The sequence below is a fragment of the Daucus carota genome, chromosome 4 (genome assembly GCF_001625215.2).
Source record: "Daucus carota subsp. sativus chromosome 4, DH1 v3.0, whole genome shotgun sequence".
NCBI lineage: Eukaryota > Viridiplantae > Streptophyta > Magnoliopsida > Apiales > Apiaceae > Daucus > Daucus carota.
Window position 1 is genome coordinate 44,059,138 of NC_030384.2, and position 23,536 is coordinate 44,082,673.

At 34.0% G+C, this 23,536-nt stretch overlaps 2 protein-coding genes and 1 long non-coding RNA gene across 5 annotated transcripts; 1 reads left to right on the forward strand and 2 right to left on the reverse strand.

Moving 5' to 3' along the window:
• Window positions 1-707: 707 nt before the first annotated feature.
• LOC108219098 (cystathionine beta-lyase, chloroplastic) lies at window positions 708-8,439 on the reverse strand. Of its 2 annotated transcripts, XM_017392377.2 has the most exons (14): window positions 8,224-8,428; window positions 7,699-7,867; window positions 7,518-7,624; window positions 7,108-7,178; window positions 6,912-7,003; window positions 6,620-6,707; window positions 6,354-6,465; window positions 5,334-5,430; window positions 5,154-5,235; window positions 3,867-3,984; window positions 3,066-3,173; window positions 2,846-2,948; window positions 987-1,162; window positions 708-868 (listed from the first exon to the last, which is right to left on the reverse strand). In XM_017392377.2, the coding sequence occupies exons 1-13, from the start codon at window positions 8,296-8,298 to the stop codon at window positions 987-989; spliced, it is 1,398 nt and encodes a 465-aa protein (XP_017247866.1). In that variant the 5' UTR covers window positions 8,299-8,428; the 3' UTR covers window positions 708-868. The 2 variants fall into 2 exon arrangements, with proteins under 2 accessions (XP_017247866.1, XP_017247865.1); XM_017392376.2 differs by having other exon boundaries at window positions 708-1,162; window positions 8,224-8,439.
• Window positions 8,440-9,153: 714 nt separating this feature from the next.
• LOC108217431 (berberine bridge enzyme-like 23) lies at window positions 9,154-11,176 on the reverse strand. The gene has a single exon (XM_017390263.2). It carries the CDS (start codon window positions 11,091-11,093, stop codon window positions 9,333-9,335), a length of 1,761 nt encoding a protein of 586 aa, XP_017245752.2. The 5' UTR covers window positions 11,094-11,176; the 3' UTR covers window positions 9,154-9,332.
• Window positions 11,177-12,333: 1,157 nt separating this feature from the next.
• Window positions 12,334-18,577, forward strand: LOC108216909 (uncharacterized). 2 transcript variants are annotated; one of them, XR_001806166.2, is made up of 3 exons: window positions 12,334-14,561; window positions 16,910-17,147; window positions 17,787-18,577. It is a non-coding gene; the product is annotated as an uncharacterized LOC108216909 (long non-coding RNA). The 2 variants fall into 2 exon arrangements; XR_001806167.2 differs by having other exon boundaries at window positions 17,841-18,577.
• The last annotated feature ends 4,959 nt before the right edge of the window (window positions 18,578-23,536 follow it).

Consider the following 23,536-nt stretch of genomic DNA (forward strand, 5'->3'; position numbering starts at 1 on the left):
TGGAAGAAGCTAATTGGGCCAACTTCATAGAAATCTGCTGCATAATTTATTGTTAAAGTGACTTATAACGTATAACTATATAGATTATAATTAAGAATAAATAAATGATTGTCATTGATTGGACAAATCATGCTGGCATTTTCCTCATGATGCAACTATAAAGTACTAGTGTATTAGTATTACATTACATTGGTCCCAAAGCTGGTGAAAGAATGCAGCCCCTATGGGCTACGCACCCTCGTTCACACTTCACATATGACTGGGCTACTCTAGCATTTCGGTTAGGTCGACAATTTGCATGCTAGAGTCCAGACTACTAGTCTGCTCGTGGTTGGACATAACTACAAGTTTCGTTCTGATGGTCCAACTTTTAAGATGAAACCCCGATCTTGGAAAGGCACCACAGTTCAAATTTCTAACGCATTTTGTCACAAAGGTCTTCATTTCTTGTTTATTTCAAGTTATCGAATTTTATCACCACCAACACCTTTTGAGATGTGAAAAATTCGAGATTGAAATAAAACATCTAAGGAAAAAATTTAATATATCAAAATCCTCAAGTACAAACTCCGACGGGAAACATATAGGACTAGAAATAATTAAAATAGTCTAGTGCAGTTTGTAAGCACTAAGCACCCTCGGATACTAAGCTCCTCTGGGCTTTAATTAGAAAACTCTTCTCCTCAATTCAATTCGCATCTTGTGTATCTAAATAAAAACGCAGTCCATAAAATAGTATATATGAAATTATCTCATTCTTATACAACTACAAAATTTTACGAATAACCACGAAGGCACTATGGCTGAACACCAAACACCAAACCTCCAGTTCTATAGTTCCATGCTAGCATGCGTGTCATAAAATCAACTACAATTGTACAAACAGAAAAAAAATAGTACTGATCTTCATTCCAACTTCTGGTACAGCATATGATTGAATAAATATTTGTGGGAAATACATGGAGAATAGAAACTTGTATACGCACCTATATAGGCCCGGTACTAAGAGCATGATCCAGATCAGCAATTAAATCATTCACATCCTCAATTCCCACAGAAATACGAACAAGATCCTCGGTTAAACCTCTGGCCTCGCGTACCGCCGAAGGTATGGATGCATGCGACATGAAGCAGGGCATGCTTATAAGGGACTTCACGCTCCCTACAATTAGAAACAGAATTACATTATCTACCCTGTAGACTTGAAAGTTCAGAAGCAAATCATGCTCTTGTTTTTAAAGCTGCCAGATAATATATTAACAATGAAAAACATGTGTTGTGATTCCTAAACATTCTAACCTACTGGATATCCTTCTGTGATAATGAAAAAAGTCTTGCATTCTTAGCTTGCTATGTTCCCAAACACGTGTATAGGAGATATTTCTTTATGTTGTATTTGGTTGGGGAGGATGGAATGGAATGGGTAAATAAAAGAAAATATTAGAGGTAGGAGGGAAATTTTGATAAAAAAATAAGTGAGTGCAAAATTGTTATAATTAAATTTGAGAAGAAATTGACTACAGGAGAACGAAGGATTCCTTCTGAAATTGGAGGCGTGACTTCTAGTATAGGTTGTAAAGAGTGGAATGGGGGAAGGAATGAAATTTTGGAACAATTGTTCATAATATACTTCAAATTTCATTCCATTCATTCCACGTTCATTCATTTCAACCAAACACAACACTAATGTTCTATATGATTTTACTTTTAAACTTAAAACTTACAAATCAACGCAAGCACCACTAGCTTCACTCTCCGGTCTGGGATAGAAATCAACTCCTCACCATACTAAGTAGATACCTCAGTTATTGTCTTTTTAATTTTATTGTCTCTTAGACAAAATATACCCGAAATCGAAAGTGCTAGATGTACTCCTACTCCATATAACTTTGCAGTTGGAATAGAAACTACTAACATTCTAATTAGACCCTCCTCCTAAATGCTTCGACATTGATTACTACTTTTTGGTGTTGTTTTTTATCTTTTACAGTGGTGAGGTTTGGTTGGGCGTGATTCGTGAATCCTGTGATTATACTATTATAGTGACTAGCTTATAACTCGTGCGATGCACGAGTGGCTTATAAATATTTGTTCTTTTAATACATTTATATATTATAATTTTTAATTTTATTCTAAAGATACATCTATGTTAGAATACTATATGTCTTGTAATTAAAATAGAATTTTAAATAATTAATAAACGTGTTTGAGTTTATATAATTTTATTGGGTATATTAAATAAGTATTTTTTTATTGGATATTTTGAATAAATTTCTACTAGCTAAGCCGTCGGAAGGTTTATAAATAAATATGCCCGGGAGATATATTTAAATGAATATGTTTAAATGTGTTTCGCTTTTAACTAAAAAGAGCCAATTAAACATGTTATATTTAAAGAGGCCCGTGAGTAGCCCCAAATACCGACCGACCAAAACTTTTAATGTTCCGGCCTTATTAGTATAGTAAGTATAGATGTATAAGTCTACAATGTCCACTAATGCTCTGTTTTGTTGGAGAGAATGGAACGGGGATATAATGGGATGAAAATTTGTGAACAAAACTCTAGAGGAAATAAAGGATGTAAGAGGGAGTGAACAAAAATAAGGTAGTGCAAATTTTCTATGATGAAGCTTTGCAATAAAAGTGACTAGGAAAGATTGGATTTGATCTTAGGTTAGATTGCCAGGAATGGAATGGAGGAAGGGATATATGTTGTTCACCCCAACGAAACACAACTTAAGGCCATCATATTCTTTTAAAATTCATGACCACTTAGTTGTAAGACCTGTTTAATGCAGTCACTAAAATGCTGATACAATGACTCAGTGAGTTGGAGATTCTTTACCAAAACTGACAGTTATGCTAAAATACTTGGTAGCCTCAGTTACGTGTTTAGAAAGTGCCAATGATCCAGTGAGGAAACTGAGCACAGATCCTGCACCCTTTGCCTGCAAGAGACATAACATCACCATAATAGCATAAAGAGAAAGAAACAGGATGGACAACGGTAATGAGAACCACGAGATAGTAGTATTGGATTTTCTGCTTTAAAACCTCCTTTGTACCTGAGAATAGTGTAAAGAATGTCCAGGATGGCTAGGAAGGCCTGCATAGTTAACCTTCTTCACCCGAGGATGGGCAGATAGAAATTCTGCTATTTTTTGTGCATTTTCCTGCAAAGGTGCCGAAGCCATCATATTAATATATGAGACAATAACACTGAGAAAATAATTTAAGCAAACACTATCAGTTTATTATTTTGAAAAGATAACCAGCATAGAAAAATCAAGAAGAATTACTGTGGCATGATATGGAACACGACAAACATAGAAAACTTCTACATTGTCGAGATTAAGCACAGAATTCATTGGCTGTCTGTGACACTCTAAACTGTGGAGAGCCAAGGGAATCAATCTTAAAATAAGTGCAATGTATTGGTTGAGACTGGCACAGTTGTGGCCCTCACCCATGATCACGACTCACCTGACCTCCATATTAGGTATAGAGACTTGGTTGAAAAATAAAGGAAATTAAGTTAATGAGATGGCTTTAGACCTGTTAGACTTGTCATGCTAACTGATAAGAACCGGAAATAATCTGTTTTTTTTTTTGCTTAATTGGAAATAATCTGTTCATTGGGTAGAAAACAAGAAAATAGGTATATGGGGTCTATAGTTGAGTTCAGTAAATATCCATATCATCTGAAGACACTGAATAAGCTAAAATGCTTAAAATGGAGTAGGGGTCTGATAAAAGTATAATTATTTTGTCCAATATTGTATATCCAACTAGTATTCAAAAGATTGAAAAGACAGAACTGAAGAGCTATGATCGCAGTAGAAGCGAATATTAGGGAAGCATAGAACCTGTTGCTTCTCCACGCGCAAGGCCATTGTTTTAATGCCCCGCAAACAGATCCAGCAGTCAAATGGTGCTAACCCAGATCCCTCTGCATTTTGTAGGAAATACAAGTCCTTTGCCAACCTGCTCCATGTATAAAAGCCAAATGACGCTACAGAAAATATCAAGCAAAGTTACTAGTGCATTGAAAAGCAATAACATAACACTGTATGCAAAACTCAACTCCTGGCGTTTTATAAAAATCAATAGAATAATAGTCAGGCAGTATGATGATTATAATATCTGGGCTGAAGATTACAAAATATATGTCATCTCTCTCCTCTCCGCCAAAGTTACTCACTGTTTCCGCTGATTTATGTTCATGATTGTCGTCTATGGCAAGGTGTTTGAATCAGTTCCTTAGTGGAGATGTGGTGACAGTACTATATGGCAGACTCAATTGGTAGTGAGGTAATAGGTCGACCCAGTGGAAGCGATGGTTGGGTCAGTAGGTATATTTCTTCAAATTTTTTATTATGTTGACTGCCTAACAAGGGGTGGCAAATACCAATATCTCACCTACAGGCCGACGAGTTGACTGATAATAACTGATGCAGGACATCAATGAAAAGGTCCAATAAAACACAGTTCAAACAATTGGGGCCTTAAAAAGCCAATATACAGATTTTAGAATTCAACAAATATAAGTAATGATATTTGCATTGTAAGATCTGATCTGATATGCAATTATTTAAGGAAATATTATAAATACCAGAGGCAATGCATGACAATACTGCATATAGAGTGTCATAGTAAAACTCAATTTTTAATTTACGGACTCGTTTGCCCAACAACTTCTGATTGAAAATCAGGTAAACAACTGTTTGGTAAAATCTGGAAGCAGTTTTTTAATATATATATAGAGACCCCCCCCCCCCCCCCCCCCCCCCCCCCCGCTTTTAGAAAAAGCAGCTCTCAGCTTTCACTGTCAAACCTCACAAAAACATTAAATATTTATATTATACCCCAAGGCCCAAGACATGCACATATAAAATTCTTACCAGATAGTTATATAAATGTTGCAACAATACTTTTTTACCAAAAAGTTTTTCTCACAACACAACAGTTTTGAACAATAATTCCAAACAAAGCCTAAATCATTCACCAATTCACTTGTGTCGTTGATTTTATTACTCTTTTATCAGGCAAATAAATATATGTCATAAATCATCATTATATTCAACAGCTAAACTCTTAATTCAAACTTTAGTGCAAGGACTCTGATTTCAACAATTGTTGTATTAAGATACAACCTTTCCCCTTTTACAGCCAACATGCCTGCCATGACATCACTATGTCCAGCAATGAACTTGGTAGCTGAGTGCATTACAATATCTGTCGAAAGGCAAAGATACCACAATAAATACCTGAAATATCAAGTAAGAATATGTTTTTAAAATATTGATGCATTAATAGCATATATTTGCCAAAACCTGCTCCAAGTTCAAGGGGTTGTGACAACACAGGAGACATAATGCTGTTATCCACCAAAACAAGAGCTCCATGACCATGAGCTATCTCTGCTATTCTCTGACACCAATAGAAGTCATTTTCTTCAAATTAAAAACTTTCTGCAACTATAATTTTAGCATAAGCTTATTATTCACACCAGGTTTAAAAGAGCAGTGCAAAAACCTTCCCTTGTCCTTCTACCCTATAATATGAGCACTCACTACAAATTTGTAGGCAGAGAGAAAAGTCTATACAGAAGAACGTTTATCTGTTTTTATATAATAAAAAATTGTAAATGTGATTAGGCAGCCCTGTGAGAGTTTTCTAATAGTAACGGTATATGATGGAACAGCAAGAATAAGGAACGGGTGCATCTACAAATTCAAATTAGGGGTCAAAAGTCCCATGTTTATCAATGCGGTCCTCCTTGTGATGAATACTAATACAAAATTGTGGGGGTGAAGTTAAAACAATGTAATGAATATAGCTGAAAAATGGATGTATCAGAACTAGATTAGCAGCGATGTAACAAATGTCAAAGCAACAGTTTATTGTGTAAAACGTCTTACTACTCAGCACAAAATAATTTTATAGCCTCGCATCATCTTGTTAGTTATTTTAGTACAAGTGAGAAGAAGATATAATATTATAGGGTAGAAGCATATAATTTAATATCATAAAACTCTTTATATAGAGTTAATTTAAGACAAACTTGCATGATTAGTGCTATCTAAGTAGCCTAATCAATTACAAATCTTACACAATCAGACCACATGAAAACACAATTAACCTATTTAATTATTCGGTTACAATTTAAAATCAAAGATTCCAGCACATCTATAAAAATATATCAATATTACCAACTTTTCAAAAACTTGTGTAAGTGCATGCATATGCCTGTGGAGTTGTGGTAGTCTGTGTACGTAAATTTCATTAGTCCCGATTATATAATCATTCCATTTAGCCATCACGATCGTTAGTTACTGGTTAGTATGACTTACACGAATATCAGAAATCTGCTGTCGAGGGTTAGTTGGACTCTCAAGCCAGACAAGCTTAGTCCAAGGTCCAATTGCAGACGCAACCTCATTCAAATCAGTAGTGTTCACTCGTCTACACATAAACCACAATTTTACATTTTAAGGCATGTCCAAATAATTTATGAAGATCATCAGAAAACAGCTACTCCATACAATATAAGGCATGCCCAAATTCAGAAATAAAAGCATAACATAGCAATGCTTTCTAACCAAAAGTAAGTACTAACTTGACGATGGCTCCTGTCTTTGGGACGACTTGTGATAACAATCGATCAGTGCCACCATACAGGTCATCTCCCGCAACAATTTCTTCACCTAAAATGAAGACTTTGCTCAACACATTTAATCATATAAAACCGTGTCTCAAGAATACAATTAACACCTGAAGCTTGTGCATGGAGCCTTCAAGCGTTTATAACATTCACAAAACCCATATATACTATAATCGGATAACATTCAGAACATTTCTAAGGGAATATAATATGCATATGCAAGGTCAAAAGCAATGTGAAACAACACCTGTTCCAACAAGATGACTAACAGCAGCCAAAGCAGCCATTCCACTGGTAAAGCAAAATGCTCTATCAGCTTTGTCCAGCTTTGCCAGGATGCTGAGAATAAACAGATTTGTTAGGAATCAATAATGTTTAATTGCCAAAAGGTGAATAAAAAGAGCAATAATCACTTCTATACAATATTGCAAAGATATTCAGACCATTCCAATGCATCTCGGGTAGGATTTCCACTCCTAGTATAGTCATAAGGGCCATTTTCTGTGGCACTAGGCTGCATCAAAATTTAAACAATATATGTGTGTAGATATATTAAGAAATGAGATAAAAATAACACCTAAGAGACAGTGTATGCAACATACAGGATACCCTATGTATTTGACTTTTAACTAACTTGTAAATGTGGAATAGGATTGAACCAGTCAAGCAGTAAGAGTTAAATAACAATACCAAATAATATACATTCATAGAGAAGAAGTATTGTAGGCATATAATAGGCAGTAGATCTTAAATTTATGCAATCAAACAGATATATGGTAAATCAGATAATTCAACCTTAATAGAAGATCCCTACACGACTTGACCATCAAGTAGAACATGGTCCAGAAAATACCTGCTTGAAAGTGGCTGTCTGGTAAAGAGGTACACTCATTGAACCATAAGGATCAAACTCATTTTCAAAGTTCATCAACATTGTTGATACACTAGGCTCTTTGATATCTATCATAATAACAACAGTTATCAGTAATAATAATAATAATAAAAAAGAAGCCAGCACAGCGATTAAGAAAAACCTTTGTCGATTTCAGCAGAACTATCAACAAAGGCCGACGCCTTTACATCCATATCTTTTTCTTTAAAGCAGTTCAGTTCAAAATTCTTTGCAACCAACACAGTCTCCCTGTTGGCAAAGACCGAATATTTACAGGCAAAAGTTGGCTGTAAATTCCTAGTCATAAAACCCTACAATTTGACACCCATCAGAATCCGAAACGCAGCAACAACAATTTTTGAAGAAAATGCAAAAGACAAAAGTGGGACTCTATTTCAATATCAAGATTGTTTTCCAGAGCAGCGTAAAAACACAAATGAGCCAAACATATTCATATTTTATAGATTTTTAGCAATCCATAATCAATAATATAATCCCACCCACAAACTTAAATTTCTCAATTATAATGCAAACGAGAGAAACCCAAAACAGCAAAGGCAAGAAATGCATATAAATTAATTTCGCCAAACAAAAGGATTCACTTGCTACTTTGTTAAAATACACACATACAGAGAGAGAGAATGGGGAAGAGAAGAGAGTGGCTTACATGGTCTTTAAGCTGATAGGGAAGAGAACTCGAGAGTGATCTGGGAGAGAAGGAAGAGGCTGTTGAAGTATTCATATATATGTATGTATATATCTACTTGCGAGATAGAGACGAGTTCTTGGTTCTTGATATAACAATTCTTAAAGGAAATAAAGTACCCAGGCTCCAAACCGCCCAGGCGATTAACAATTTTTTGTTTCAGAGCATGAGCTCTTTAAGGTTTTTTCATTTTTCCCACACTGTTTTATATCGATGAATCTTTTTTTTAACAATTTTTTTTGTTAAGAGAAAAATAAAACATCATTTATTTTGATAAATCCTCGTTGTAACAATTTGATTTGTTAGAAAAAATATAATCTTAATTTTCTAAAATAAGGATTGACATGGAGTTGGTAGACTTATTACTCCCGCGATAGAAATGTACTAAACTATGAATGAAATAAATTATGTATTCAAAAACTGTTTATAATCATCATACAGTTCAATTATTCCATTCCAATGACCAGAAATCTAATTATTCCATTCCAATTACCAAAAATCTAATTCACATGGTGTTCATTTCACTTTTTCGTTTATGTTTCCCTCCAATATTCATTATAAAAAATTCCGATTCGCTCAAATTAAGTCATCATTGTCTCCTACTCTTTTTTTTTATAATTTTTCATTTTATCTCATTCCATTCTATTCAAATGAATCAGTATTTTAGAATTTATACCTGTTTTATTCCGCTGGAGAAGTATTTCATTTTAGAGGTGCAAATGCAATTGTAATTGTAATGCTTCTCTTGTTTGTATAGGAGTATAAACTTTGCTTAGTAAAAAATCTTCTGAACTCTGCAAATTGGTTGTCTACCGTAGAGAATTCATGACAAGTAAGACTTTGTCCGAACCAAGGTATAGTTTAGAATGTGCGAGTAATGCTACATCTGCATACAATTCATACCAAAATCTGATAACTAATAATCTGATGCAATCAGTAATCTGTTGCAGTTCATAGTGATGGAACACATTTCATTTCACTTGATAAATGTAAGGTGTAACTGTCAAGTGCTTGTGTCACTTATTCTTCTATGTTTATTATTGCCATTTTCAAAAGAATTCTATCTTGGCTCAGCTCCATCCACTGTACCATTTAGTCGGTGGTGCCCTCATCGCTTCAATTGGTGGCAGTTTGGATGTCATTACAGTTGCTTGTTCAGACTCTGAAGACACCGGAGGAATGCTCTGCTCATAACTGAAGAAATCTTGAGGATCAACCCGGTGCTTCAAGCTACACAATTTTTTAAAATTGTTGCCAAAATATTTCTCTCCCCAAACTTTAGCTTCATCGTAGTTACTTTTGCCTTGGGGTTGATTCATTCCCAAGTCAAGGTCCCTGTAATTCACATATGCCCCCCGCGGATTGCTTGTCACAAAAGGTGTCATGTATTTGTACATTTTGTTTATCCACTCCACACTTCGCTGGCCCTGTTCTTGATCATTGTTTTGCCAATGGACTAAATATTGCATGTTATATAGTGTACCATTGCGGTAAGGAAAAGGAAGGTCAGTTTCTGAGAACTCATCCATTTTTCCCCCAAATGGTTCAAATATCATAAGGCCACTTTCTTCTGTAAACAAATTCCAAATTCCTTGGAATGCACTTGTGGGGATCGGTGTCCTTACAAAATCAGATTTGCCTTTGTATGTACCTACAAGCCTGTCTGTTCGGTTTAGTATATCCTCTAACGGGTACTCATTTCCTTGCTTTGCTCCCCAGTAAAGAAGAGAAGTGTTTGCCCATGGCATCTCAAAGCAATCCGATTCCATCAAACCCAAAGATGGAAATTTCTCGTTCATAATTGACATTAAGTCGGATTTAGCCCCCTGGAAGAGAGAGTTAAAGGAAATTTTAACTGATTTCTCTCCGTTTTTATTTTGCAGTCTTGCCAAAATTCTGATGACCAGATTGTTCGGGAGCTTTGGGGCTATTGTTTGCCACTCGTCGAGTAATGCAGTAGCATTTTCAGTTAGCAGCTTGTGCTTGGTAAAAGTTGTCATGATTGGAGGAACCTGGACTAGCTTAATTTTCCAAGAAGTGATAATGCCAAAACTACCTCCACCAGCTCCTCTAATGGCCCAAAACAAATCCTCCCCCATTTTTCCTCTGTCAAGCAAGCGCCCTGACGCATCCACAATGCGCGCATCCAGCACATTGTCAGCTGCTAGGCCATACTTTCTAACCAACCATCCAAAGCCACCACCACTAAATTGTCCTCCAACTCCAACACTTGGAGCCGTCCCTGCAGGAAACCCGTGAACAGAACTTTCCTTAGCAATGGCGTAGTAAAGCTCTCCAATCGTCGCTCCTGCCCCCACCCATGCCACTTCATTAGCCACATCTACCCTCACGTCTCGAAGCTGAGACATGTCAATGATGACAAAGGGTGAACTTGTACTGGATCGAAACGATAGTCCCTCATAGTCATGGCCACCACTTTTGATCCTGAGTTTCACTCCATTAGATTGACTGCATGCAACAGCTGCCTGAATCTCAGACTCACTAAAAGGAGTTAATATAAAAACAGGTGCTGCTGAATCGTCGAGCCATCTTGTATTTTGCTGCATAGATTGATAAAGAGGTCGAAATTCAGATGAAGTTTTATTATAAAGATGTGTGGTGATGTTGGGGAACTTGGAGAACAGACACTGCACAAAGTCTTCATTACTCTGGGCTTTCACTGCACAAACTGAAAATAAATACACCACTAATGTAACTACATTAAACCAGACCATTCTTTGATGATCAACCATTGTCTCCCAGTCACTTCTTGGCCAGAAGCAATATATAAGATTGAGTGGTGGTGAGATGTTACTAAATCTTAGCTTCATTGAATTAAAATTTATTGAGCATTATTAATGCATGGTTTTTTCCCACTTGTCATAAAAGTTTAGACTGTTACATCTACTAATTTTTTTCTCACTTGCCTTTCTTTCTATACAATTATTTGCAGATAAATCGTTATCTTTTGTGGCTATAAGAGTTCACATGTTTTCTTTCAAGATGGAAAGTGGTAAGGATTCATTGCATTTGCATTAGGCAGTATCATTCTCACTACCCAAAATGTCAAAGACTAAAGTTTAAAAACCAACTGAGGATGGCAAAAACTAAAATTCAAATGACAAATACTAAAAAACAACACAATATTCTCAAATGACAAGTACTAAGAAACAACACAATATTGTATTATTGTTAAGTTCATGCATTTTTTTTGATACCGGTAGTTTTTGTTTCAATTTCTATTACCTAATACTTGAATGAGAGGAGCATAGTGCCATAGTCTACCAATCCAGCTCACCCCGCTAACATGTAATTTATAAATTTGTTTTAAAACAATTTGAATGAGACCCGAAGAGCATAAAATATTTTTATATTATTTATTATTTTTTAATAAATGATAATATTTAATTATTTAACGAGAATAACAAATTCAAAAATGAAATTGATTCTAGTACATTAATCTCATCTCAATTTCATACTCATTTTGAAATTTTGTTTTTTTTTCCAACTAAACACTTATACAAAACTCAACCTAATTTCAAATTTTCGTGAATCAAACTACATCTAAATTTTTGATGTTTTTTGATGTATATAAAGCACTATAAAAGCAAGTACTTTCGACAGCATGCATTTTCTAAGGAGCATCTAAATTAAATATTTTAAAAATGCCGTGTTGATGATTTATTCACTTTTAACCAATAAATTAAATATATGCGTTTATAATTATATAAATAATTATCATCATAACAGTAACTCTTATGCTATTCAAATGATAAGTCTAAAATAATTAAATTCAAGATTATTTTATGAAATTAAGTTGATAGTCCTATTATATTATTTATAATAATATAACTTTGTATAATAATAATTGTGTAATATTGAATCAAGTTAATGTTCATATAAATTTATTTATCATTTACCAATTATAGATATATCATAGTAAATATACATGCTCATAAAACACAAATTTACAATCATAAAATATAAATATTAGATATTAAAATATAAATAATAAAATAATAAACTAAAACCGATGTATATAATTCAGATATAAATATAAAATGTGTTGGAATTGCTGTGCAGCGCCTAATGGCAAATGATACGGCTTGATTTTCGTCTGTGCCAACTGCCACAAATTAGTACTCTACTGCATAAAAAAAAATCTGCGAAACAAACTTCGAATTTATCATTCATAATTGATTATGGGCAATTCAGCTTCAGCTCAGTATATTGATCAAAACCCTAATTCCCTAATTAATTCTCAGCCCAACCATGATTCCGTAATCAACAATTGGGAGTTGATTGAAGTTCTTGATGACTTTGATTTTCATATTGTTCAACATCCCAAGCATCTTTCATCAAATCTTGGAAAACCCGATTCGTATATTAATGGGTTCATCAAGAAAACTGATGATTCGCCTGATTTTCTTGATTCTTACGAGCTTGTGGAACATGTTGACTCTAATTTGGGCTCAATTGCTAGGCCTGCTTTGACTTCTAAGCCTAGGCAATCAAATTGTTGTAAAGATTCGAATTTTAAGAAAGATGTGATTGTTTTGTACTATACTAGTATGAGGGGGATCAGGAAGACTTATGAGGATTGTTGCCAAGTCAGAATGATTTTGAAGTCATCCGGGGTGTTGGTAGATGAAAGAGATGTTTCGATGGATTCAAAGTATAGGAAGGAGTTGCAGAATGTGTTTGAAGGGAAAAGGTTTAGTTTGCCACAAGTGTTTATTGGAGGGAGGTGTTTAGGTGGTGCTGATGAGATCAAGCAACTTCACGAAGACGGGGAATTGGCAGTTCTGTTGGAAGGATTTCCTATTAAGGACCCCGGGTTGGTTTGTCGTAGCTGTGGAGATGCAAGGTTTGTCCTGTGTCACAATTGTAATGGGAGTAGGAAGTATTTTCAGGAAGGGGAAATGAAAATGTGCTTGAACTGCAATGAGAATGGATTAATTCATTGTCCGGGTTGCTGCTCTTGACTGTTGCTGCCCAAAGAATTGGTATCTACTGTTTGGTATTACTATCATATTATTTGAAGTTCATTAATAATTTATGAGTAGACATTGCAGCTCATTAATATCTCTAAAGTTCGTGTTAAAATTGTCTGGTTTTGTACATATATTGATCATTGTTCCTGTTGACGATTGAACAACTTGCTAATATATTTGAGAGGACATATTTGTCCTATACATGTGTGATGTCTCAGCATTTTCCTGTTTCTATATTTTATTTATTTATCATTTTTTTATGTAATGATTTTGCTGGTTATTGTTGACAACTAAAAAGCCAATTTTATATTACAAAGTTATATTTGTTTGCTTATCAGTATTTTTAGTTAATACCAGTGAATGCAGTAGTCTTTCTGAGCTGCAGTATGCTCTTATCAATAGAGTGATAGTGCTTAAATAGATTATACACATCATAGAATTGTGAACTTTGCATCAACTTATCTACTGCTCTTACTAATCTGTGAAGTTAATCTATTTAATTTTCTAAATAAAAATTCTTGGAAAAAAGGTTGGGAAGGGGAACAGCTCAGATGTTGTGTTTACGAGTTAACGCATACACATATTAGCCTTCTGCAAATTTAATTGTTCATGAAGCCTGAAGGTTTTAACAGACTAGATGTTTGAACAGGAAATACATGATCACTATAATAGTGCGAGGAGTGATATATTTTAGAGGAATATGAAGCTGTTATGGTGGTCCAGCAACAGTCACAATACTGAACAAGTTTGATATCAACAATTATAACATCAATAAGAAATCTTGATTCTCATATTTATACCAATATCCAGTAATTTATCGTCAATAAATAAATTTGCCAAGGTGTGACTATATCACCAAAAGAGTTGGAGAATCCTATTTTCGGAAATTATTTACTTACTCTGCTTACAGATCCTGGAGAGTTTAAACCAAAAAATCTGTTACATTACAATTTCCGCTTCTCGTGAGCTTCATAAGTATTTTAATTTTGTAAGACGATCAAGATGTAATCGAATATATATATATATATATATATATATATATATATATATTTGACTTTATAAGTTGCTCAGAAGATCAGTTGGTTGAAGAATGTTCTTGGAGAGAATAGTCGATGATGAGTTCAACGTCATGATTCATGGGAGTTTTGGTGCCATCTATTCTGGGGATAGATGGTCTGGAAAATAAGTGTCATGGTTAGTAGCACCTCATGATATTCAAGACTTTGCCGATATTGACGCCTTGCATGTGAATCCTCTCTCTTCAACCTTCTTCGGATAAATTTGGCTATCTCATCATGGGCAAGGGTAAGCATATTTTCTTACAAAACTAGTAATGTGTTGCATTTTCTGGGTAAGCATTTAGAAAGTTCTTATTCAGTTTTTATTGCAAGGACATGACTTTTTGTATCAAATTTACGCATGAGCAACGTATATCATCTCATTCCCTCTTGTACGCGGTAGTTCCTGCTTTCTTGGCTAGAGACTTCATAACTTCTAAAGTTTTATACTACAAAGGTATTAGGAATTCTTAAAGAGTGTACAAAAGGTCCGTATGTAGTACTAATTTTTGAGAAGTAATTAGCAACTGTGTTCTACTTGTACATCTTCTGGGTTGAAACAATGAGAAAAAACCAAATATTACATTTTTCAAGAAGTTGGGATCTAAATACCATGACAGGAAAGAGGGTCTAGAATACAAGAATACCACATCGTACTAAACTATAATAAGCAAACGTGAGTAGAGTTTGTATACTAACAACTGTTAGATCTTTAAGAGCAAATAGATTAATCGTGAGATCTAATACTAATGAATATTGTATACTGTAATAATTTAAAATACTACCAAAGTTGGGGTCTTGTAAATAACATATTAAGATTAAATATTTATTTATGTTTTAATATTCAAAATACTACCAAAGAGGTCTGAATCCCATAAAAACATATTAAAATTATACATTTAGATTTTTAGTTCTACAGATACAAAGAAAGAGTTCAAATCCCATCAATTAAATATTATTGTATCCATTTAAATTTAATAAATTATTTAATACTCTTAAAATAAGTTTATGATTGTATGATAGCTAATTTTTAATATTCAATTACCTAAATAAATTATAATCTGTTATCTATATTAAAATTTAACTTCAATTCTAATTTAGGGTCATGTTCCAGAGAGAACCATAAGAGAGAGAACCATAGAACCCTTACCTAACCCTTACCTTCTTAGGTAAGGGTTCTGCAGCAGAACTTAAGTATTAGTTGGGGTTCTGCAGCAGAACTTCACAAAAAAAAATGTCAATATCTATGGATTATATTTTTAAATTATTTTTGAACACACACAATGATGAAAAAACATGAAAAAAACATGTATTTAGATTTAGATCCTAAAAATTTATTTAAAATTTAGGGTTCTGCAGCAGAATCCTAGTGTTTCTATGGTTCTATTTTAAGGAGTGGTTCTCTCTTGAGCGCGACCCTTCTAATTTATTATCTACATTAAACTTTCAATAAATACATATTTAATAAAACATATATATGAAAATTACAAAATATTAAAGGAGACCTGTGCATTGCACAGCTTGTATCTTAGTTGAATATCTATTTCAAGGATGTGCATTAGCAGACGTGGAATGGGTCAAACCATTGCATAGGAGAGTACACATCAATATATCAGAAAGAGTGTCAGCTAATATACACTTTAGCCCTTTAAGAAAGAGTTACCGTTCTTTGTTATCAAATCGTCTGTGCTCACGAATCGGGTCAAATGGCTTCACAGTTTCAGGGATCATCTCTTGATAGGTACTGACAAAGGTGAGTGGGAAATAGAAGCGGAGGAACATGGGACAGCTATAATACACTGAGAATACCTGATTTTTAATCTGTTTTCTTGGATACTTATTCGTCCTATCTGCTCAGCCCGTTCGCAGTTTAGGTTTATCACTTAATCTTGAATTTTTATGTTGAAGTAGCAGCTCTTATACTTATATTTACAAGTGAAACTTAAAGTCTTGGTTTTAGATATATTAGAAAAACCCATCACTCGCCCCCTCCCCCTAGTAAGCCAAATTAAGCAAACTATGTATGTTATTGTGCTCTGTAATTTTTTTACCGGATTTATTATCTTCAATGCGATTATCTTCTGATTTTCACAGTAGTGAATAGTGAATACTGATGTTTATACCTAAGTCCCAACAATCTTGGTTATAAAGTTATGCTAGATGAAAGCATTTTCTGTTTCTAAAATGGTACGAATATTATATAGAATGGCGTCACTCTCACCTTCTGTTTATCATTTGTAAAAGCTCTCCATTCCTTTTCTTTTCTCCTGCTCTGGTAATTTGTTTTGATAAGAATGTACCAGTTTACTATGGGCAAGCCTGATTCTTCCCATAAGTTGCACTTTACCATATATATTGCCATAAATGAATTATGATACTGGAAATTCATGTGGAACACAGGGTTTACTTGCTCTTCTATAAACTCGTGTCAGGCCCAAAAATGGAAATAGCGAGAAACCTTGTTAACGTGGCATCTTCTCAGATGCAGCGATAATTTGTTCTGAGTACAATATATGCACTTGTGCTTCAAAGTTTAATTTTGATATCTATTAACTGATGTTTGGACATTAAGCTTTTTGTACTACATATTTCCAGCCCCGGTTGTTGATCCTGAATGGCTACAAAAGTATGTAATGCATAAAATCTTCATTGGGATGCAATAAGGGTCTTCTTGAAGTCTGAACTGTCGACAGGCATTCAACTGTACAAAAAGAAGACGCTTTTCCTGGCTTGCAGACATTGATGATGAACTTCAGGTTGTCTACTACATTAATCACAGGCTACACTCAAGACTCATTTTTGATAGTCTTGGTCGATTTCTTTTGATTGGAGGGTAAGTGTATCTTTTGTTAATTTTGTTTATATTATGCACCCTATATCAATTGCTTCTGGATCACATTCAATGTAAAAAGAATATAGAATTAGAAAATATATTTGGTTTAAAAAAAAGGAAGAGAAATCAGAAAATATATTGGAAGCATGAGTTTTGGCATTTATACTTTAAACCAGTATCTTGTTGTCACTCTGTAGTCTCTCCAGCAGGGAAATCTGATATACTTCTGTATTCCGCTTCATTATTAAAAGACTTACTCATTTTACATGTCTGTTATAACTTATAAGACTAGAAAAATCTTTAATCTTAATGTATCAGTCTGAAGGAATATTTTTGCTTTTGTTAATCATAGTCGCATGAACAACTACGACAAGTACCTTGTTGAATTATCCAATACTAAAAATAATCTGACCCAATACATAAATGCTGGCATTGTAAGAAGTCATCTGGGAACAGCTTCTACAAATCTTAAAATTTGAATTCTAACTTGTAATCTATTATTAAAGTGATAATTCTTAGTTCTTACATTGAAATTGGACTTGCATCTAGCTCTAGTCACTTGTATGACATATTTTGAAATCTGTGGATCCTCTTTTTGCTTTGCTATCTGTGACATTGTTTTTTGCTCTCTTTTGGCAGTATTAGCTTTTATTGTAAATAAAATCTAAAAGATGCCTGAAATATTAATTAAAGGATGTGAAGCAAGGAGATTCCAGTTTTCCAGAACCTGTGCGGAAACTGTGATGAATACTGGAGAACAGCCCGCTTGGTGGTTATGGGATTGGCACACGCCCTCTCAACTTTGACAGCACTTTCTTATGCCAGCTACCCAGTTGGTTGGTATGGATACTGATGGTGATTCAGATAAAAATGTCTTGGCAATTTCAAGCTCTCTAGATGGTGACTGTGTGTATTAGTTGTAAAAGTAAAGGTAAGGGGTTTATTTTCTCTTTGGACAAAGTTGGCATTTCTGCGGAAATAATTTCATCTTCACGTTATGTTGGTAGAAAAACCAGTGGAGGCCTGAGATGTAGCTCCGGCTGGTCATCCGAAATTAATTGAGAAAGAATCCCGAAGTTCCAACCGGTCTTCTGAAATAAGCATAAAAGCAAAAAAGAAATCAAGTCCTTAGAAGATTTTAAAAGTTTAGTGATATTTTTTTAGCCCCCAGTCTTTCGGTATCCTGGTTGCACCATGTTTGTGTGCGTATTTTGTTGCCCTGAGACCTGATTTATACACTGATACACATATCTCCCTATCATTTGAAAATGTTTGCCTTCAACAGGCTGTGTATCAGCTCCTTTGGGCTTGTTCAAACATCAAACAATCAAATCAACCTGTTGTGTTTGATTGTTGTGTTTGGTTGGACCGAATGAATATGAAAGGAATTGAATGAAATTTGAACTGCGTTATGGACATATCTTTTTAAATTTCATTTCTTCTTTCATCCCATTCCTTCCATTATATATTAGAGATTACTCCCTTAATTTAGGAAAAAATGCTTCATTCCTTTATATGCTCATTTTCTTATCAAATTCTTCATAACAATTTTGTACTCCATTAATTTTTATCAAAACTTTCCTTCTATTTCTACTATTTTCATTTAGTGATTCCATTCAATTTTTCCTAACCAAACAGCATATACAAGGGTCACCTGGAACTTGGATGCAATACACACTATGGAAGTTCTGAACAGAAAACGGCCTTTAATTTAATTCTTGAGAATGAAGTAATAAACTGAATCTTCACAAAGAAAAGGTAATTAAACGACTAATTATAATGCTGTAACGAGGAGCACGATCGGATAGCCCAGTGGTTAAGGGTCTTCTGTCTTCCCAGGTCATGGGTTCGACTCTGGCTCACCTCGGAGAATATCTTAGAACAGATACTCACTTTGTTAGGCGTTTTACATAAGTAAAATGTTTGTCGGTTGTGTACTCATATCGAGTAATTCATTTAGACAAAATTAACGCCTCACCTTCCAAAGATGAAATTTAAAAGAATCACTTTAGAGAAAGAGGCCTTTTTTGTTTATTCTAACTAAAGCACTTCTTATGAATACAAGATCTTTACATTATAAATCACAACACTAAACTTTATTAATTAAAATATATCCATAAACCTCTGTCCTAATTAATTACCCTGTTTTGACATTTTAGATAAATTAATTAAATTTTGACAGATGATTAATAACTATTTTTTTAGTTATTCTCTAAAAATGACAAGTATATCCTAAAATAGATTAAATATATTTTATGTAAAAATAATTTTTTAATATTTTTATAAAATTTTTAATATATATACATATAATTTAATCAAAATTTTATCAATTTGATTGTTTAAAAATCAAATATTACAATGACAAAGTTCTTGTTTTCCAGAAAATTTGTACGTAAACGATACAAAATATAAGTAGTACTCCCATCCATCTCCATTCCAAATTAAATAACATTTTTACTAATTTGATATATTATAAAAAATTAAGTGCCCATATATTTTTTCATCAACATCATCATGATATTTATTATGTTTTGATTTAATATGATATCTCATAAACGAGGGTGAAAACCCATAATATCTCTTTTCTAGAGTTGCGTGACCAAAATAACCAAAGTTAGTTAACTTGCCCAAAATTACATACGCATCTTCGTGGTTTGTATGTTCATTCTTACATGCTTTAAATAACCGTAGATACGTATATTGGTTATACGTATATGATCTATACGCATATTGATTATGCGTGGATGAACTATACGCATATATGCAAGAAAGAGAGAGATAGAAGTGAGAACAGGGAGAACGATATTAGAGGGAAAGAGTCCTGATAAGAGATTGAATCAGAGAGGGGTGAGGACACAGAAATAATGGATGGGAGAAAGGACGGGTGGGCTCCATGCTAGGATCCAGCTAGTGCATAATGCATGTACGCGTTTAAGCAATGCGTGGTTGATCAGATAAAAAGGGCATTCGTTCATGGTATTGACATTTTGGGCAAGCGTTGTTTAAAAACATGTTAATTAGGTCATTTTCTCCATAAACGATGGTGTGTCTCGAATGACATAAGAAGAGATATTTGAAGATTGTTTGGAATGACAAAATAAGAATAAACAAATTTAGAAGGTTGTTAAACATGTATTTATGTTTTATACAGTACTCCTTCGGTCCTCCTCAGGGATGGGCATTCACCCCGCCCTGCTCGACCCCGATCCGATCTCCGCCCCGTTTGGGTCGGGGATTCGAGGATTTTTTCGGGGGTGGGGATCTGGTAAAGTTTTATAAAAAAATGGGGGATTGGGGCGGGGTCGGGGATTCGTGTCTCCTCGCCCCAATCCCCGACCCCGATCGTGTATATATATAAAAACAATAATATGTTTATATATATTATTCTAAATAAATAATTAAAAATAGATATCTTTTATAATATTATTATAATTAAAAAATAATCATTATTTTTATTGGTCGATTATAATAATATTGTGATATAATATATTTATAACTTTAAAATTATCTTTTATTTATGTTATAAATCAATTTTAATATGATTTAATGTTGAGAATATGAGATAATATCATTATATTGGTATGTTAGGAGTTAATATTTTGTTTTTTTATATTAAAATATATTATATATATTACAAAGTCATTATTTTTTATTAAAAAATAAAATTCCCCGAATCCTCGCGGGGATCCCCGTTCCCCGTTCGGGGTTCGGGACGGGATCGGAGATCGGGTTGTAATTCGGGGATCGGGGGCGGGATAGCACTCTCCGACCCCGAAGTGACCCGCACCCATCCCGAGTCCTCCTGGGACATGACATGAAAAGAATATGCATCTTAGTAAAAAATTAGTTGAGTATTTAATTTTCTTGTCTGGCCCTAATAAATACACGAATTAAGTTGATTTATGTGTATATGTGGTGGAGTCAAAAATGAAAACTTGTATTCAAAGGGTATTTTCTGGGAAACTATTCAAAAAATTATTTTGAAAAGAAAAATGGTCATCTAAGATAAATTTTTCCAAAAAAGACATGTATAAAGGGAAGGAGTTATATAATCTTAGACAAATGATGTCTAGTAATGACAAAAGAGAAATGATAAATTTGAAAAATTGTTTGGCAACTATAAATAAAAAGCAGATATATTTGAAAGATTGTTGATATATATATACTGAAAAAATGGCTCAACTTATTTTTGAAAACAATTTTTTAAAATGATCATCCATAGGATGGAGTATTAGAGTTGGTGTATCTTCAAAGAACATTAATATATGCAGTAGGTGTTGAATTGAATGAAGAGGGAGACGATCAATGATGGAGTATCTACTAGTTGCAGTTGCATTAAGTTGCGTTTAGACAACAACATCTCGGGCCCTCATACATAAACAAACTGCAAATCTCCTGTATGTAATAGTATATGAACACTTAGAATGCATGTGTGGAGTCAGTGTAAATGTATTGCACGCCCATGTTGTTATCAGTCGATCAGTAATTGTGCATGCTCCGACTTGTAAACCTGTCCATTTGCTCTGCTTCTGCTTGATCAATTATGTACTGCTTTACTTCGCTGCTGTTTCTTCTTTAACTTTCACTTGTTCTCTCAGCAGACCAAGTGCTCAACTTATATATATATTATTACTCCGTATCACGAGTTATATATATTGGATGACAGGATTTTACGCTGATTTTAATATTTCTGTAAAACATAGTTCCATAATACATTTTTATACTTTTATAAATAAAAATTTAAATATTAAATTTTTATTCAGAAAAAATTAAAAATTAATTATAAATCTACATTTTATAAAAATATTGAAATACATGTCGAGCAGTAAAATTTTTTTTATAAAATTGAATTACACATAACGATAACTATTTAAAACTGAACATCATCGCATTTCATTCACTCTGGATAAGTATTTATAGCTCATATTTCTGACTTGAACGGTGCTACCTCCATCTGCACTGATTCATAACCTAGCTACCTCTCGTACACGTGCATCGACGCATATATTTAATTTTGAAGTTGCTCGAGTGCGAGTTGGTATCAAAATAACGGTTACATACATTTTAAGCATCAAATCGTTTAACTTATTTTGATAGTTCATACTTCCTCCGTTCCATAATACTTTTATAAGCCGAAGAAGCCTTTCGGTGCGTGCAGCTGCAGTTGCATACAAGCACAAGTGCAGAACGAACGCACATACGAATGAAGACGTTACGCATAAACGTCTGATATACACACATGCATGTTTCTTGATAGATCAAATCAGAAGCCCCCTTTTATATATGTTGTTCACTATTTTACTACAGTGTTGTGCATCTTTACAACCTGCCCTCGCCGGTTAACTTTTCAGGTAAAGGATGGTAAAGTAAAGTAAAGATTAGGGGAAAATATATTTTATATTACATTTTCTTCGTCGGTTACCTAAAGAAACAGTGCCTAAACAAATAGTGTGTTTAGAATTTGTTCCCATCTACATAATGCACAATAGAACTTCCCGTGAAGTGATCGGACAATGAAAATCCCGGAAGAGTTAATCATCATTCGTTAGGATTCTTTCACAGCTGTGAGGTGAGGGGACATATCATGTCGAAAGGCTGGACAAGAAAATATGACAGTGAGGAAATAAAATGTGAATTTAATAGAGAGAGCAGTATTTATTTGAATTATTGTAATTTATATTATAATAATAATAAGCGTCTAGTGCTTAGGCGGTTGTCGTGTAGTCAAATTCAATGTTGCATTCATGGAGGACAACCAATCAGAATTCTCTTAGCAAAATGATGGCTCTAGCTGATTAGCACCCTGAAAGCCAATAAAAAAAGATTAGATGCCCATCAAAGCGAGGAAAAGGAGCGAGTTGAATGGGATGAGACAGCTCATGTCCCGCCCATTAGAATGAAAAGTCGCACCTCCAAACAAAGCCCTAAGAAGACCTGATGAGTGATCAGCCTAACCCCACCATGCATCTTATATATTCGTTTCTATCGCATTCAAATCAAATTATTTCTCCGGTCGTAATTTCTTTTTCAAATACAAGGGAATTTAAGAACAACAGGTAAAATTTATGTACTAAATACGTATTATACAGTAATTTTTCTCTTTAAAATATAGTATCTGAATTCCCTTTCAAATAGAAAGAAATCAAGAATAATGTCACATACAAACATTTTATATGCACGTACATTATCCTCTTATGTTTATTTCATTGGTGAAGAATCATATATGAGCAGTAAGTGGATTAATATTAGAAATAAATGTAATTCCTCTTTTCTCATTAAATTTATTATTTGCTCTTAGATATGATTAGTCTATATATGTTATGCTATACATTTCGTTTCGGTTGAGTTGAGTTGAATATATCACTAATCAGGCGACCATTACCTATCTA